This window comes from Engraulis encrasicolus, chromosome 3, assembly GCF_034702125.1.
Source record: "Engraulis encrasicolus isolate BLACKSEA-1 chromosome 3, IST_EnEncr_1.0, whole genome shotgun sequence".
Taxonomy (NCBI): Eukaryota; Metazoa; Chordata; class Actinopteri; order Clupeiformes; family Engraulidae; genus Engraulis; species Engraulis encrasicolus.
Genome location: NC_085859.1, coordinates 27,558,776 through 27,577,382, shown reverse-complemented (window position 1 = coordinate 27,577,382; position 18,607 = coordinate 27,558,776). Strand labels below are relative to the sequence as shown.

Genomic DNA, 18,607 nt, shown 5'->3' with positions numbered 1-18,607 from the left:
TCCTATGAAAGTTTCTATTCACGTTCTATTCTATTCGTTCCAAAACACAATCGCATTTAAGCCATGTACACACTGTGTTGTGGTATTGGGTGAGTAATGTGTGCAAACGACTGTTCGCCGTTTGCTATCTCGCTTGGTCTGCCCGCTGTCTGCCGCGAGACACCGGCCGGGCCGTGAGGGTTGAAAGGCAGGTGAGAAGCATAGTTAGCCCCGGGAAGAATCTAATGGGAGTATCCGTGACCACACCCCCAGCGCGATATTCCGCGCCTCGGATTCCGTCTGGGCAGTTTCCCAGTGGGGACTAGCTGTAAGTCAAAAACACACAAAAAAACAATGCATCAGCCCCTGAGGACTTTTGGCCCACCGGGCAAATACCCTGTATGCCACATGACCAGTCCAGCCCTGAGTTTGACTGTTGTTGTGTTCACTGCACTTATGTGTCTTGTGGAGTGTGGTGTGATCAGAATGACGAATGTAGACTCACCTTCTCTTTTTGTTTCAACATGATGTTTATATTGTACTGTTGCTTCTCCAGAAAGCATTTGTCACTGGCCCTGCTAAATGCTCTGGCAGAGGTGTCAATCTTCCAGAACAGGACCTAATAAGAGGCTACAGTAAATCTTATATTGTGCAAATGCTAGTTACTGTTGCCTAAGCAATGCCTGTTATCCGCATAAGAATTCTCTCTCTCTCTCTCTCTCTCTCTCTCTCTCTCTCTCTCTCTCTCTCTCTCTCTCTCTCTCTCTCTCTCTCTCTCTCTCTCTCTCTCTCTCTCTCTCTCTCTCTCTCTCGCACACACTTCAGTGGGCTTTCAAATAAGTAAGATTACAATCCATTGGCAATAATGTGATCACTCTGAATTTAAGTTGGTTTTCTGCCATCAAGTGGTACGTCATTCAACTGGAGGATAGGAGTTTAAAATGTACGGACCCATCAGCTTCAGAAACCAGTCAGGTGTCTGTTGCATTGTGTGGAATGCCTTCTTATCGTTTTGCATCTGAGCGTGTGGAGAGGAGGAGCCATGCACACTTGGCCCTATTAAAACCCAGGGAACAGACTGAGCGAGCCTAGAAACTTCAGAGTTTCTGGCTTTTCAAAGAGTGTGTACGTATCTCCAGCTAGTCTCCTTTATGCCTGGGACATACTTTTCAGAGGTTTGCTACATTTTTCGTAAGGAGTAGACAATGCACTCTGCGGACACTATTATTTGAAGCTATATTGCATTAGAACTTTTCTGACATCTATATTATATTTTATATATAAAATCATTATGTCATTGTTTTCGTTTGTTTGTTTTGATATTTTATATAATTCTGCCATATAAATATACTTATATTGATATCTTCATTATTAGGGCTCAGTATGTTCATCGTGTTTTGAATATCTGCTGTGCATTATATGTTACAGGGTATTCCAAAGACTAGCACAGACTTCTTTATTCCAGCTTCAAGTGAATATTCCTCACCTCCCTTTCCATCAAAGGTAAGAGTGGTTTTTAATACTGGAAATTGTTACTCTTCTAAAGCAGATGCAAGGTGTGCGCGCGCGCGTGTGTGCATGTGTGTGTATGTGTGTGTGTATGTGTGCGTGCATGCAAGCGTGCGCATGTGTGTGCACGTGTGTGTTTGTGTGTGTGTGTGCATGTGTGTGTGTGTGTGTGTGTGTGTGTTTAAGCAAGAGGTTGAAAACACCAGTATAAATCAAGTTAAAAATACCCACCTGCATTCGAGCCCTGGGTGACTTTGCACAAGTGTGCTATTCTCAGAGCACCTGGGACTGTGACAACTATGCTCTTTTCTATTTCTTTTCTATTTATTTTTAGTTTATTAACGGGGTGACGGGCATCCGTGCACAAGTAACGGTAGCAGAGATAGTAGCCTACATTTGTACCTCTTATACACTCACAAGCCGGAGTGACAGCCTGCCCGACACATGTACAACAAGTAGCTGTAGCCTTAATCCTGCCATGTGCCTCCGTTAACTGTGCTCCTTTTGTTTTCTTTTTTTTTCACTGGGTGACAGCCCCTACCACAAGTAGCCATAGTAGCCTGCAGTAAAGCCCGTTGTCTCCCTCTAGTTTTTTGTTTTCTTTTTTTCACGGGGTGACAGCCCCTACCACAAGTAGCCGTAGTAGTCTGTAGTAAAGCCCGTTGTCTCCCTCTCTGTTATATGAACTCTCCTCAGGAGCTCCAGCCACTCATGGCCAACCCCCTGACAGACTTGACGTCCGACCCCAAGAAGCAGCCGGTGGCCGGGGAGAAGAATGAGGCGCACAGCCCCCCAGTGTGTCTGCAGACCGTCAAGGCCAAGCTCTTCAAAGGGGTCTCGTACTTCTCGGGAGATATGAAGGTCTACGGCGAATGGATGAAAGGTGAGCTCGTACTGTAGAAACGCAGCACACAACCCGTTTAAAATTGACATACTGTGCATGTTTAATATATTGAAGTTGTCTGTGGCTATGGTTATTCAAGTTATTTAGCTATTTGAACATGTCTAGTATTTATTATTTACTGCCATTTTTGTTTTTGCGTTCATATGTGTGGGGGTTTATTGTTCTCACAAAAAGGAAACTGTACTTCAATGAGTAACATTATTTGTGATATTTTTGCTCAATAAATTAAGTGGAAAAAAAGAAAAGCAGCACATAGTAAAACAAAAATCCAGTGTTGATTCAACACTTACAGTATTTTTTTTAACAAAAAGTAATGTTCTTTTTTTTACAATCCTCTAGTGTATGTGGTACTCTAAATGTTGAATAAACACTGCATGTTTTATTGTGTAGTAGGCTACTAACAGTAGTATTAGTAGCAGCAGCAGTAGTTGTAGTTGTAGTTGTAGTAGTAGTACGAGTACTAGTGGTTGTGGAGGTATTTTATTGATCTTGAAGGAAGTTAACCACTGAACGCTACTGACCAGCCACGATCAGATAACTGTATCAGCAGCATAGCTCCAGTGGCTCTAACATCACGTTTAAAAATATCACGTTCCAAAATCAGTCCCCAATTCTTAAGCGTTTCTGGAATTTAGGTTAAACCCAAAACACCAAACAGTTCCCCACCCACCCTCCAGAAAAAGGAGCTGGCCATTCAAACCGGATGGTCTCTACCCGTGGTGTCCCAACTTTCACCCTAACCTTAGGCTGCTCCTACATTGATACTGTACCTGCCCTTTCCTTCTTCCCATTATTATGTTTCTCAGCTGTTGGTGGATGGGAATGTTACAGCAAGGTTAATGTGTGTTAATCAATGCGAGAAATGTCCCGGCACAATGCAAACAATGGATGCAGGGGGAGAGACAAAGGAGTTTTACATGCATAATTACAGTGCCTATTTGTTTGTGTGTGTGTGCTCTCGGTCAGTACATTACTCCTGATTGCACATTACATGGTGGGGGTGTTACCCTCTATAAGTCACTGCCTACCTGTTTCCTATACGTGATTAATGGTGGTGAAAACAATCCAAGTCAAATTGTGACCTTGCTCTCCCTTTCACTCTTGCATAATGTGTCTTGTCTGTCAATCATTTGAGAAGTATGTTCCCTCCCTCTATGCAACACCCTCTCTCTCGTCCCTCATTAAATCAGCCACGAACTGAAACAAATTCCCAGGCAGCAAAACTTATCTTATTCTACATGCCTTATTAGTAATGTATTCAACTGTTAACAGGGAAAGAAATTACACTGTGTTTTTTAATCAAAGCAATGCAATGGCAGTGCAATGCAAGCCAAAGCACTGAGTTCAGTCTTGACACTTATTACCAGAGGGCTGCCATAAACCATCCAACAGAACACATTGTAACTCAAAAGTGACAAAATGGAAAATGGGGAAATGTTAGGAATGACTTTTAGTATGTGTGTCAACTCAAAGGCACAGCAGATACACACCTGCTGGTATCTTGTTTGTCTCTGCTGCTGCATGTGTCAGTATCAGGGTTTTCAGGAGTTCCAACGGGAGCAAACTGGTTGAAGCGCAAGTCTGGTGTCACTGAATCACCACCAACCACCAACTCTTCATTCTAATTCCGCCTCCTATTCCTAGTTTTGACAGCAGCAAAATATGAACGTCATATGGTTAAGTGTTCAGTGTAAACACTTAGAGATTCACCTTCTATCTCTAGAGTGTATTTAGTCCCAGAGTACTCTAGGTCTGTTGCTGACAAATGCTTCACAAAGTTACACACCTAATACACTGCACTGACTGTGCTGTGATGTTTAGAGATTATATGGTAATATGGCGAGGACTCAAACACATTATTCATCCCTTGCTTGTTTTTGAGACTTGGAGGCCTTGACTGTCCCTATAGTAGCACACTAGCCGCAGTAGAGGCACTAGTAGTAGCTCAGAAATAAAACATGAGGGAGGGGGGAAGGGTATTGGATTAGTAACATTTTGGAAGGAACGTGAAAACACTCTCGGCTTGACCTTTTCACTGCAGTGGACGAGCTGCATGGAGCAGAGTGGCCATTGGCCAACTTGGAAAGGAGGAAGGAAGGAAGGAGGGCTGTGTTTGCTTTTTTGGTTGCTCCTGATTTGGGAAGCCATTTGGGGACACAGCCCCTTCTCTCCACGACCTCCCTACAGTATATTTTATTGTGGTGCAAGTATAATGACTGACGTTTCTACGCAGTGCGCGCCTTATTCAGGGTAAAACCCCCCCAAAAACTCAGCCGCTTTTGCCATTATGCTTGCACCCCAATAAAGGACCTAAAAAGTATCTGAGTGCTCCAGCCATCCCTGGCCTAATCTTTCTGAAGTGGACCGGTTTGTCCCTTTGGGTGAAGGCATCTATCCATGCATGTTCGGTTTACATTTTCAGCCAACGTAATGTGATGTAATGTGATGTGATTTCCAGGGCAGTTCCTGCTGTTCCAGATCCTGGACTGGGTTCTGCGTGGGGCGGCCCAGGTGATGTTTGTCAACAACCCCCTGAGCGGCCTCATCATCTTCGCCGGCCTCATCCTGCAGAACAGGTGGTGGGCTCTCAACGGCTTCGTGGGCACCCTGTTCGCCACCATCTCGGCCCTCATCCTCTGCCAAAACAGGTGCAGTATGCCGCCAACCAGCTCCCTCAAGGTAGAGTAGAGTAGAGTAGAGTAGAGTAGAGTAGAGTATCGTTTATTGATCCCAGAGAGGGAAATTAAAGGGACAGTTTGGTCAATTTCAACATGCAGTTGTAATGCTCACACTACCCTGGACTTGTCAGTGCCTGAGATTTTTTTTTCTTCTTCTTCAGCCGTTTCCGAGATCCTGGTCATTGTAATGGGGGCAGCTCTTTGTTTACATTTCAAAAAAACATTTTTATTTATTCCCAAAAACATCCAAAAGGTTATAAAACATCAGCAGACAACTAGCAAACAGCAGTACCTTTTGGGAAAATATTTGGAGTTGGCCTATGTTTCATTTTTTAAAAATGTAAACAAACGCTGCCCCCATTAGAATTGCTCATATCTGACAAGTCAAGGGTAGCGTGAGCAATACAACTGCATGTTGAAATTGACCAAACTGTCCCTTTAAGGTGTCAAGTAGCTACACACATACATACTGTAAATAAAGACATTGCTCACGAGACATTACACACATACTTGCACATAAAATAACCATATCTAGCTCACTGTTAAAGACATTTGCCAATGGTGATGATACACAACACAGGTGACCTTTTTTGAGCAATCTGTCCGGGCAACGATGCTATAGGATGTTATTTAGACTGTTAATCATGCTGTATAACGTTTTTATTGGGAGAATTTGATTAGCAGCAGATAACTTTTTTTCAACCATTCCATCATTCCATTCTTCATTATGAATTGCCAATCATACTGTTGCCTGGCAAAATTGCTCAAAATGTTGCCTTGGGTACCATTACTTTTAGTCTCTTAGCAATGGCATCCCTCAGTCCAGTCCAGGAAGAATATAGTATATAGTATTTCTGTTAGGTCCATTACAGTCAAAAAACGCAAGTTCCTTTATTGAACAGTTATGATTTAGATTTGGCAATATGGTTTTCCTTGGGCACTAAGGAAAGCAGAGGTTCAGGGGACAGCAACACCCAATTTAAGATTAAGAGACCAAACACATCACCCATGAACAGAGCAGACAACATGACAAAGAGTAGCCTATGCCATGTCATACACAACAAGGTGGAGCTCAGGAGGTGGTGGGTTGCGAAAAGCGAGCAGCCAAGACTTGAAGAACAAAATACTGAACTTTTAAAAGGCGCCAAATTTGAACCTAACCAATGAGGAGCGAGGAGATATAGTCAGCCGATCTAGAGCACCTGAGAGAAATTAGAAGCAGCAAACTCTTGACTACCATCGTCTGCCAGAACTAACGCTGCACTAGATCTTTCAGAACAATGGAAAAAAATGGGACAGATGGACACAGTAGCAAGAGCCATTTACTGGAGTGAAAGCATGAAGAGTGTGCACATTACACTTGTGTTCTGTTTACTAGTATTGTGACCGTCTTGACCTGTTGTGTGTGCAGGGGGGCTATTGCCGCTGGCCTGTACGGCTACAATGGCATCCTGGTGGGGCTTCTGATGGCTGTCTTCTCCGGTGCAGGAGACTGGTACTGGTGGCTCCTGCTACCCAACGTCTTCATGTCAATGGCATGGTACGTAGGCCAATTTTTTCTGTGCAGTTAGAAGGAATACATGTACACTTATATGTAGGCTACTGTGTATGTAGAGATGCAAGGATATTTATTATGATTTTGAATTTGAATTTGAAATCTCGTGAATGATTGTGAATGTACTGTAGTATGGCTGATGTGATGGCAATTGCATGCCGTCTTCAATGAAATTGGGGTCAAACAATTTAGCATGCACAGAAACCTTTGTCAGCTGAAGTGCAACACCAGATTATTAGTAAAGAGAGAAAAGTCAACTCTGCGCTCAGGTGTGTGACAAACAGTCCGAAAGTGGTGCTCTTGGGGTAGGGCAATCCAGAATTAGCAAAACAGCACCTCTAATAATCTGGTAAAGCAGCAGGTCCCAGGCACTCAGTCTTCATATACTTCTACATACATATGCTTCTGACTGAGCACGGTTACATAATAGTTAAGTTGAATAAAGTTACTCTACTCTACATACAGCTGCTATCTGAACGTGGAATCACTGCCTTTGTAGGGCTCCATGGAGTATTGCATATTCTGTAGCTGGTGCTGTATCTGAGAGTGTACTACAGTAGGTCTACTACACCAGTGTTTCTCAACAGGGGTGCCGGGGGACCCTGGGGTGCCGCGGTCCCCCCTCAGGGGTGCCGCGGAAACGTGGCTGATAAAGAAATTATGAAATGTAATACATATTTGTCTGAATTGATAAGTTAATGCTAGTCTGTGGAATCTTTCATCTGCCATTTACGAACAATAAAGTAAATATAGGTCGCCCCAGTCAGCTGCAACTTCGAACGTAGGTCAAGTGACGTCTCCAAATGTGTTACTTTTCTAAGTTTTTATGGTATTGGATGCAATACCATGTTACGGCTTGTTGGCTTGGGGTGCCTTGAAATTTTTCATGAATTGAAAGGGTGAAACACTGTACTACACTATCACTGATCATATTACATGACGCTGCAATTTTACATAGAGCTGCTATCTGAATGTGAAATCAGTGATCAGCGATTGTCAGATACACGTGGCTGGTATCTGAGCATGGCATCAGCGCCTTTATAGGTCTCCAGGCCTTCATGGAAAGTGTCGGCATGCTATGAGCCGTGACACACCTCCTCCTCCTCCTTCGCTCCTGTTTTAACTTCTAAGTAGACACGGTCATGCGCTTCCTCTGATGGTAATCGAATCACAGCAGCTTAACAAAGAAAAGGTAGTGTGGAGTGGAGAGCTGAGGATTGAAGCAACACTAATATCTCTTTTCCACTGCTGTTTTTCTGACACAGGGCGATGCGGCCGCCACTTTTTGCTCTTCAATTGAGCTGTCGTGTCCAATTGAAAAGCAAAAAGTGGCGAACAACTCGCTCTGTGTCGATCTGTTGGCCTACCAGAAAACCGTCAGTGGAAAGGAGGGATAAGTAGTTTTCTCAACCTATTAAATGTGTTAGGTGGCTCATATTAGCATTTTCGGGGCTTTTAAAGCCTTTATTCTTTATTCAGAACAGTTTGAGAGTGTGACAGGAAAATGTATGGGAGATGATGGGGGATCGGGAAATAAGATCAGGTTGGAATCGAACCTGAGCCACTGGTATAACAGTAAGGTGCCTCATCCGTTTGGGCCAGGGCCGAGGCCAAGGTCATAACCTTGTAGCAGGGAGAATGGCACTCATGAAATGGCTCTGTTGCTCTTCATTGGCAATAACTACACTTAGATATGTTTGGAGGAGGGGGCCATTCGTCTGTAGTTCAGATAAATGACAATTTATCATTCCTCAATTCCTCCATTTCTTTCCCAGAGAAGAGGATATGGCTCAGTGTCGCTCTATGCTCAACAGAGGTAGGGATGCAAATGATCGATTAATTCATTAATCATTAGTTGATAGCCTTATCGATCGATTTACGATTAATTGATAAGCAGCGTTTTTCCCCCAAAATCTCAATGTTTCTCGAAAAAAACCTATTAAATCTAAAAAAAAGAATTAAAAATGTAGATAAAATACCACATTTAAGTAAGTTCAATTTTAATTCTTTAATCCAAAAGTGTTTTAAATATTTCCACTATTCACAACCCTCTTCACACACACTCTTCACATGCCCATTTCACCTGGGTCTCTTGTAGGTTGAATTGTCGATTAATTGCGATTAATGTTTTTTAATCGATTAACACATTGATCGATTAAAGGCGATTAATCGATTAATCGTTTGCATCCCTAAACAGAGGTCTTTCAATTGACTTGAAAAAAAACCCTGAAGTGCACAAGCAGATGTCTGTGGTAGATTTTAGTTGGGTATGTGCATGTGTGTGTGTGTGTGCATGTGTGCGTGCGTTTGTGCGTGCCATCGTGCGTGCGCAAGAGCACATACGTTTATGTGTCTGCCTGTCTGCCTGCCTTTGTAGGCTACATGCATTTGTGTACTCAAATCACTCAATCCCTCAATCAAACTCTCATCTGTCTGTGTTCTGTGTGGTGTGCAGCCCCATCGTGTCGAGCGCCATAGCCTCCATCAACAGCCGCTGGGACCTGCCCGTCTTCACCCTCCCCTTCAACATCCTGGTGTGCGTGCACATGGTGGCCACTGGCCACTACAACCACCACTTCCCCCAGGTGCTCATCCAGCCCCGCTCAGACTTCCCCAACATCACCTGGGCTGAGGTCGACGTGGCCAAGGTGAGCCCTGCGACTGTTTGTGTGTGTGCTAGAGAGAGATAGAGAGAGAGAGTGCAGGAGAGTGTTTTTGTATGAGGCGAGAGGCGGGGGGCTGTGTTTGTGTGTGTTTTTGCGTGTGTGTGTGTATGCAGGGGGGTCAGCATGGTCTGATGACCATGTTCTCTGTGTGTGTGTGTGTGTGTGTGTGTGTGTGTGTGTGTGTGTGTGTGTGTGTGTGTGTGTGTGTGTGTGTGTGTGTGTGTGTGTGTGTGTGTGTGTGTGTGTGTGTGTGTGTGTGTGTGTGTGTGCGCGCGTGTGTGTGTGTGCGCGCGCGCGCGCAATTGTTTATGCTACAGAGGAAGGATGATAGCATATGAACAATATTTGTTCACAATATGTTTTCACACCTGGTCCCTTTCAGCCATTTAAGTAAACTCAGACCTGTGGCTCAACATTATCTGTGCTTATGTGAACGCTTCAAAGTATACCCAGACCCCTTGGAATTGGTTCGATTACAGTACAAGTTACACTTTTGACTAGGCGCAATCACTTAAGGAGGGCTCTAGAGGACCGGGTGTGACCAAAAACAGGACTGATAGGCCATAAAAGCCTAATGGGACCAGAAAGATCAGCCAGTTCTTTTTGTAATACACTCACAATATGAACAACAACAGAACTGAGTCCTTTTCCCGTCAGTTCACTTATTTGTCCACTTAAAGAGGACTGAGTTCGGTTCACTTTCACACTTTGTGTGTGTGTGTGTGTGTGTGTGTGTGTGTGTGTGTGTGTGTGTGTGTGTGTGTGTGTGTGTGTGTGTGTGTGTGTGTGTGTGTGTGTGTGTGTGTGTGTGCATGCTCTTTCTTTGAACTTTCATTACCCCTTGGCAAATGGCACGGTAGAATATTGCAGAAGGAGCAGGGCCAGGGTAGCTGAGATGCTGGTAGGTAGCGACTATGCAGGGTGGAATTTGATCTAGCTGGAAGAGCTGCATTTTCAGAGTGTGCCCCTAGATTCCTCTCTGCGGTAGGGATGGGGGCGGCAGTGTCATCAGTGATGCTGTCTCTCGTGAGGCTATTATTAACCGTTTTGCACAGGCCCTCTGTTGTAACCTCTGTAAATATCAAGTCTTAATCTGTTACTTAAAGGTGCAGTGTGTAATATTTTTTTGTAGTTTATTTCCAGAATTTATGCTCCCATTCACTAATGTTTCCTTTTTCATGAATACCACCACCATCAAATTCTATGTATTCATTATGACTGGGGAAATTGCACTTTTCATACATGAAAAGGTGGGTCTTCTCCATGGTCCGCCATTTTGAATTTCAAGAAATATTTTTTTTGTTGTTGCAAAAATTACTCTATTTTGGTTACACTGGTTAATATTAGTTTGTTAATCAGTAAAAATTCATGAAAAGGTCAAACAGGCATGATTACAGATTGTTCCGGGATCTGTGGCGTTCATGCGCCAAACTCCAGAACTCGGTTGTCATGTGACCACTACCGTCAGCTGTCTCGAGAGGTCCCGAGCCCGTGAAGGCAACGTAAGGCTCTCTGTAATGTATGTCATAGCAGTGTTGTTGTGATGTAGTGGAGTCTTTTCAGCAGAGTGGCCTGCCGGCAAACCCATTGACGCAGAAAAATGTTAAATACATAGGGTAGCCTAAACGCATTAAATCACTGTAAAGTAGGTGGTCATTAAAATATATAATTACCTCTGCCAAAGTTGTTGTGTTTTCGGTCACATTGGTTTGTCGGTCTGTGTCTGTCTGTGTGTCTGTGAGCAGGATAACGCAAAAAGTTATAAACAGATTTGGCTGAAACTTTGTGTCGTTGTTGGAAATGACAGTGATAAAATTTTGGTGGTGATCCGGATCACGTTTCGGACCTAGGAATTTTTGAAAGATTCTTCACCATTGCAGAATAGGGTAAATTTTGACACTCCACAAAAAGAAGGCAGAAAGACTTGCAAAAAATAGGGTGTAATCACTCACATCAAGATGATAGAAAAAAGGAGGCGCACACAAGGCTTGTGTGAAAAAAAAGTGTATTGAAGCCGAAATAAAACAACAGAAGTCTAAGGTTAACTGGAGAAACAGACGTTTTGGAGCTAGTTCATTCTCAATGTCTCCAGTAGGGAGACTAGCTCCGAAACGTCTGTTTCTCCAGTTAACCTTAGACTTTTGTTGTTTTATTTCGGCTTCAATACACTTTTTTCACACAAGCCTTGTGTGCGCCTCCTTTTTTCTATTATCTTGAGTGATTACTACTTTTTGGGAGTGCACGCACCAAGCAATACACGGGTGTTAAGTGCAGGCGCAGACGCCGACCTTTGTTGGTCTTTTGTCATTCAAAAAATAGGGTGTAACATACCGTAGTCAAATGTTCTATCAAACAGCTTCCTTGGCGGAGATCATGTTCTTGCCATGTTTTTGGAATTACTACTACTGTTTTTTGTGGATGTGCGCAACCTGCCTTCCAAACATATTAGTGCAATTTGCCCTCGTTCTCACCTTTAGTGTGCTGACAGTGTGCCCAGTTTCCAGTGCTACCCACACCCACATCAGTTATTGGAATGTCTTCCATCACCAAGTGTGATCATCACCATCGCTTTTTAATTGTCTCACCTAGTGTGGTCACATCAAACAGAGGTGTCTGGCTGTCTGACTGTCTGGCTCCTCATAGCTCTTTCATGCAGACAGGATTCCATTCACTACTTGCTGAAAAAGCTCAACTTCATCGTAACAGCATTGCTTATGACATAACTGAGAATCTTAAGTGAGAGATTAATTTATGAGACAAAAATGTTATTACTACAGAAGCTCTGCATGAAGGCTGACATTTTGCTGCCTTTTGAAATCTATGATTATTTTCAATGATTACTTGTTGATGTCAGTCATCAGTCTTTTACTCAGGCATTTGTTAATGTTGCTATTTATTTTCTCTTCAGTTGTTCAGTTGAGTTTGTGTATTTTTTCTTCTTGTCTGTCGAGAAGACATGGGTGTCTTGTGTGTATGTTGATGACGCTACCATTTTGAAAATTTGAGTTATCATTCAAAGCTGAAAATGATTTGAAAGAGCCCGGTCAAGGTGTTAAACTCTTATCCAGCAGGATGGAGGAGGTGGCCTGCACACCTTGAATCTTTGTTTGCCGGTGCAGCGATCTCAATGGAAATCACTTGAAAATTATAGAAGAAGCACAACGCTGCTACAATTACGGTCCAGGTTTTAATGTGAAAGCTGACATTTCGGTCAGTCAGACCTTCATCAGCGTTCTTATCCAGCGCCATTGTCCTTGTCCGATGACAATGATTTCCTTTAGTTGCCTCTCATGTCAGATCGGATCTCTTGTGCCTGATGGCTCATGGCACGTGTGTGATCTTGTGCCGTGTGTTTGATCTTGTGCCAGTATCATGTCACTGGTTGTGGGTGCAGCTCTTTCCTGCAATACCCGTGGGCATAGTTACAGGTGCACTGCTATGACAACCCAGCAACTCTCCTCTCGTTGTACGGTGGCCTATTCCGTAGTTACAGTGCCGCTTGTGTCACATCAGCTCTGATCTCATGCCATACAGTCTGCAGCTTTTACATGCATGGGGATAGGAGCGGCCTACTGCCCTGACAACCCAGCAACACTCATCTCGTTTGATCTGGATTGTGGCCTGCACTGTATTTACCCCTCTTGTCAGATGTCAGATGTGATCCCGTGCCTTGTCATTTCGTTTTTTTTCTTTTTTAAATATATAATTCTTTGGTCTTTTTAGACTTTATTAGTGTCGGCACAGAGAGACACAGGAAATGTTTGGGGAGAGAGAGACGGGGAAGGACTGGCAAAACAAACCTGGGCCGAAATCGAACCCCAGGTCGCCGGCGCAGCAGCCTAGTGCCCCACCGTTAGAGTCACGGCAGGGCCCAATATGCCTCGTCATTTCTGTAGCTCTTCCAGACGATACCTGTAGGACAGGTGTACGGCTGTGCAACCCAGCTCCACTCTTGTTCAATTTGTGTGGTGGTAGTCTACGCCAGTGTTTCTCAACAGGGGTGCCGGGGCACCCTGGGGTGCCGCGGGCCTCCTTCAGGGGTGCCGTGGAAACGTGGCTGATAAATACAATTATGTAATACATATTTGTCTAAGTTAATGCTAGTCAGTGGAATCTTTCATATGCTATTTACGCACAATAAAGTAAATATAGGTCGCTCTAGTCAGCTGCAACTTCAAACGTACGTCGTGTGACGTTTCCAAATGTGTTACTTTTCTAAGCTTGTGTGGTATCAGATGCGATGCCATATTACGGCTTGTTGGTTTGGGGTGCCTTGAAATTTTTCATGAAATGAAAGGGTGCCTTGCCTTAAAAAAGGTTGAGAAACACTGGCCTACGCTATATTCCCCTCTCATGTGTCACAGTCTTGTCATTTCTGAGGCTCTTCCAGGCAAATATGTGTGGACATAGGACAGGTGTCCACGGCTGTTACAACCCTGGCCCTACGCCACTCTTGTTGCTTTATGTATGGTGTGTGATGGACTGTACTGCACTATATTCCCCTCTCATGTCTCACAGGTCTGATCCCGTGCTGTGTCTTTGTCATTTCTGCAGCTCCTCAAGGCCCCACCTGTGGGCGTAGGGCAGGTGTACGGCTGCCACAACCCTGCCCTACGCCACTCTTGTTGCTTTGATGTGTATGGTGTGTGTGTGATGGACTGTACTGTACTGTGGTTACCTCTCGTGTGTCACGTCAGGTCTTGATCCCGTGCCGTGTCTTTTGTCATTTCTACAGCTCTTCAGGGCCATACCTGTGGGCGTAGGGCAGGTGTACGGCTGCGACAACCCGTGGACCGGGGGCATATTCATCCTCGCCCTCTTCATCTCCTCCCCCATCACCTGCGTGCACGCAACCCTCGGCTCCGCTGTTGGCATGGTGTCAGGTAAGATAGGCCAGGGGGACCAGTTTGAGCCAGTTTGAATGACAGCTTAATGACAATTCTGGGACTGGTTTCTTGATGTGTAAGAGCTACTGCATACCATACTAGACAATTGCCTCTGTCCCCATCTGACTTCTCTCACCTTGCTTCACCTGAGCTGTCAGCATTGTTCATCTAAAATGAGTTTTGCATGGCAGAGCCCTTGTTAAGCGATCCCAAATGTGGAGCTAACTGTGACTAATCAAAAAAAACACAGCACGTGTGTATTACCGGTTACTTACCGGGACACGTTTCACGCTTCGCCTCGTGCCATTTGTTTAAAATACAAGTTCAAGTTCAAGTTCAAGTAATTGTATTTGTCACATACATGGTATTGTAGTGAAATGATGATGGGGTCATCAGCTCTGCATCTTAAGAATTAAAGAAGTAAAGTAAACTCCCCACATACATAAATACATAAATCATTTAAAAACTAATGGTAACCAGTTTACAGTTAACCCTTGGCTTACATCTCTCTCACGTGTACTACATGCACTGCTGAAGGCTTGCACAGAGGGGCGCACACAGATGTTGAAGTGTGGAGCTACCAGTACTTCAAGCTTTTTTAATGGTTTAAAAATAGCGATGGCTTCGAGCAAGAACTGATATTCAATGGTCTTATTGATAATGCCGTTTCTGCTGTAACAAACTGCTCTCTACATTTTGTGTTCTTTAGGACTGGCGCTGGCTGCCCCCTTCGGGGACATCTACTTTGGCCTGTGGGGTTACAACTGCGTGCTGGCCTGCATCGCCATTGGTGGGATGTTCTACGCCCTCACCTGGCAGGTGCACCTGCTGGCCATCACCTGTGGTACGTCCTGGCCCTCTTTCCTTTTTTTAAAACTTTAATTCTTCATTAATTAAAAAATAATGAAACAAAATAAAAACAAATAGAGCAGCTTATGGGTGCATCCCTTCATTATTTTATGAATGCAAACAATTAAGTCTATCCGTGAATTATTAGGTCAGTGGTATGATCTGGGTGCAGGATTTGACCCTGGTGCAGGTGCAGGATTTGACCCTGCAACCTTCCAAGACTAACGCCCTAAAGTATTAGGTAATGTCTATCAGTGGTTTCCTATGCAATTATCTTCCGACGTCCCAGGCAAGGAAGCAGTGTTGCCAGATGTGCGTGATCTAATCCCGCCCAAAATGTGCTCAAAAAACGCCTGGAGCCGTTAAATTCCGCCCAATTTCAACAAATTGCATTGATTTCTGTGGGCATAAAACTGCAGAGAAACTGCAGAGTTTTTACCCGCAGACGGCTATCCCAAGCAGCCCAATTGGGCGGGTAACCGCCCAATCTGGCAACTATGCAAGGAAGATGCATCTCTCAATACTAATCTCCTGGGCTCCTCGTTTGCCCAGCTGCTGAGCGCTGGAGCCCATCATTATATCTGATGAAGACAAATGACTTTAATTACTGTGCAAATGCCCTTCCTTGACTCTTTCCCGTTTCTCATTTCCTCAGCATTTTTCTGTGCGTATCTGGGATCGGCCATTGCAAACATCATGTCAGCTGTAAGTACCGCGCTTACCACATTATGTAAATACTAACTGAACAGCCTCTCTGTTTTCTTTGGGAAGTAGAAATATACAGCCCAATACAGCGGTGTACTGTAGAGAATAAAGAGATAATTGCAGCTACCTCGTGGTATTCTGTTCAAATATTGTTTATTGAACATTCATGCTGTAAATCTGGTTTGGATTCAGTATTTTACGCCTATTGCCCATAGCACACTGGGCAAACGGAATAGAACGGAATAACATTATGTATGTATTGAAATATATGTATTATGCTGTATATTATATACTGCATCTTATGATATATTGTGTAATTCAGCGCAACTTAATGATCTCTTCTGTGCCACCGCAGTTTGGGCTCCCCGCCTGCACGTGGCCCTTCTGCCTGTCGGCCCTCACCTTCCTGCAGGTCACCACGGAAACTGACACCATCTTCAAGCTCCCGCTGGCCAAGGTGACCTACCCGGAGAAGAACCTACGCTTCTTCTGGAAGATGAAGAAGGCGGAGAAGGCGGAGAAACTGAAGAAGGAGCAGGAGGAGGAGGAGGCACGGAAGGGGAAGAAGGGAGAAGGAGGAGAGAAGTCGGAGAAGGAGGAACTGAAATTGGACATAATGAGGAGCGAGGGAGTCGCCGCCGACGACAACGTGCCTGATGCGTGCGTGGTGAACTTGCAACAAGAAGATGTTCCTGATCACGAAACGACTGATAACACGGCGGCAGTGGGTGTGACTGATGAGCCTGCGGAAGATAGCGATAGTATGGTGTAGTCGTCGCTTATCTGAATCTGATGGCGGGCGAACATCATGGCCCAATTTCGCTCAGGAGGCGTGGCCATGGCAGAGGCACTGAACTTGAAGCTATATGTTGGAGTAATGTACATAAGTTATTCACTTTGTCTAACTCTTGTCCCCAGGCTTTAAGTCAGGGCATATGTATGTGCGTATATTCTGAATGTGTCATTGTTTTCGCTCTGTGCCTGCAGGCCAGAGAAAGAGAGAGAGAGAGAGCAGGAATGTTCTTCAACTGTAGCAAACACTCTCTCAATAGGCGAGGAGAAAAGGACAAGGTCACATTCAGTCTGTTTCAGCTAAATAACAAGATATTCTGCTAAGAAATATGCTACTGTGTAAACTGGTATTCTGCTAAGAAATATGCTACTGTGTAAACTGGTTTCAACTGGTTTAGCTAATTACCCCTCCCCTTAGACCAATTGAAACCGAAATTGTAACTAGGGCTTTCCTTCAATAAAACGTAAGGAGAAGGAGGCTGTTTTCAGAGTGATCTTGGACATTGTAACTGAAAGCAGTCTCCTGGTCACCCTCCTTGCAAGTGTTGAATTTAACTCAAGTTCTCTGTGACTCTTCTGTACAGGTTATTAGAGATAAATGTTGGTAGCTTAAACCTAACATTTAATTGGTCCTTTCGAACCGGATTCCAAGATACCTGACGATTCCAGCGTGCGAGTGAGATCCAGGAAGACTGTGGCCACAGCACTAAGACCCTTTGCGGGACTGGTCCCTCCCTCGCAGGCTGGGATCTGAGGGTTGACGGAATACCCCAGGAGAACAGAGAATTGTGAGTAGGTCTTTTATTCAAAAGGATTGAATGTGAAAGACGGTAAATAGAGAGTAAAACCCTGACAATTCTAGACTCTATCAGGTAAAATAGGAGGCCAGACTCCTCTGTGTCGTTGAACAAGTTAAAGACTGGACTACGTAAAGTAAAGGGAGGGCAGACTCCCCTAGTTTAGAAGAAACTAGTTAAAATATGTGTTCTCCGCGTTGAGAAAAGTGTGCAAGTGTGTATGAAAGGAAATACATTTACCATTAGGTGATTGTGTTTCATACCAATTCAACAAGAGTAAAGTAGTGAGCCCTTGTGGATGCTCGTATGCAAGAAGGTTCCACCTGAGAAGGTCGAAGAGAACCTTACCACAACGGTCGTTGATCGCTACCTTGTTGCAAAAACCCAGTGTTAGAATACTGCAGGTATTAAAGAACCACTGGGCCAAATTTTAGTTCAAAATGGGAACGGGGCAAAGCAAAGACAGAGAGAAGTTCTTGGAAGAACTATCGTGTAAAGACTGAAAAGTAGTACAAAAAGAAGACCCTACGGCAATAGCACCTTTGTGTTATTGGATAAAGCGGTACGAATAGAAAAAGACTTGATAAATGCTTTGTATGTGGACAAAAGGGTCACTGGGCAAGGCATTGCCCACAAACAAACAAAAAATGTAGATCTGAAAACTCTGAAATTATAGCAAAACTAGTGTGAAAAAGCAAATGACAGCCATTTGGATTACTCACTGAGCAGTGTCTCAGATACCATATAGTAATATGATATGTTTACTAACAACTGTGATCTCTGTTTGTCTGTCTGTGTGGGCCCTATTTGTTGTATGAATTGTCCTAGTGGGACACCCCACTGTGTGTGTGTGAGAGAGGTTGTATATGTGTCTGTGGAGTGTACGTGTGTATCTGTGGAGTGAGTGCCTATAATATGTCTGAGAGTGGAAGACATACTTTGGGTGTTTAGTGGAGGTACTAGGGATGGTACAAACCGCACCGAAAACCGAAATCGTACAATTCACACACCATACCGAACCGTGAAATGCAGTCCGTGGCAAACCGCAATTCATGTACTGCCCAGAAAAATATGTAAAGTAGAGATTCTAGGAGTATCTTACCCAGTCTCTCTGATTAATACATTAGTATATACGTAAGACCAATCAGAGGATGACACAATTAAAATCACACCATTTTCACATTATAAGCCTACAAACCATATGTAGGATATTTAGTGATAGGTCTGATTCTATTAGCCACTTGAAAGAGGGCATTTGAAAGGCTGATGACAGCTGATTCAACTTGC

General features: G+C 44.0%; 1 protein-coding gene across 2 annotated transcripts; it reads left to right on the top strand.

Annotated features, from left to right (window-relative positions):
- Positions 1–1,081: 1,081 nt before the first annotated feature.
- Positions 1,082–17,078, top strand: slc14a2 (solute carrier family 14 member 2). 2 transcript variants are annotated; one of them, XM_063195119.1, is made up of 10 exons: positions 1,082–1,170; positions 1,408–1,482; positions 2,185–2,371; positions 4,851–5,040; positions 6,482–6,610; positions 9,081–9,273; positions 14,027–14,174; positions 14,887–15,021; positions 15,682–15,731; positions 16,087–17,078. In XM_063195119.1, exons 3-10 carry the CDS (start codon positions 2,200–2,202, stop codon positions 16,501–16,503), a joined length of 1,434 nt encoding a protein of 477 aa, XP_063051189.1. In that variant the 5' UTR covers positions 1,082–1,170; positions 1,408–1,482; positions 2,185–2,199; the 3' UTR covers positions 16,504–17,078. The 2 variants fall into 2 exon arrangements, with proteins under 2 accessions (XP_063051189.1, XP_063051188.1); XM_063195118.1 differs by having other exon boundaries at positions 1,084–1,154.
- Positions 17,079–18,607: the final 1,529 nt, after the last annotated feature.

Coding starts and splice junctions, on each gene's coding strand:
- slc14a2 (XM_063195118.1), top strand. CDS start 1,131: ATGCCTGGGACATACTTTTCAGAG. Junction 1,155..1,407: donor CTGGGACATACTTTTCAGAG/GTTTGCTACATT, acceptor TATATGTTACAG/GGTATTCCAAAGACTAGCAC. Junction 2,372..4,850: donor CTACGGCGAATGGATGAAAG/GTGAGCTCGTAC, acceptor TGTGATTTCCAG/GGCAGTTCCTGCTGTTCCAG.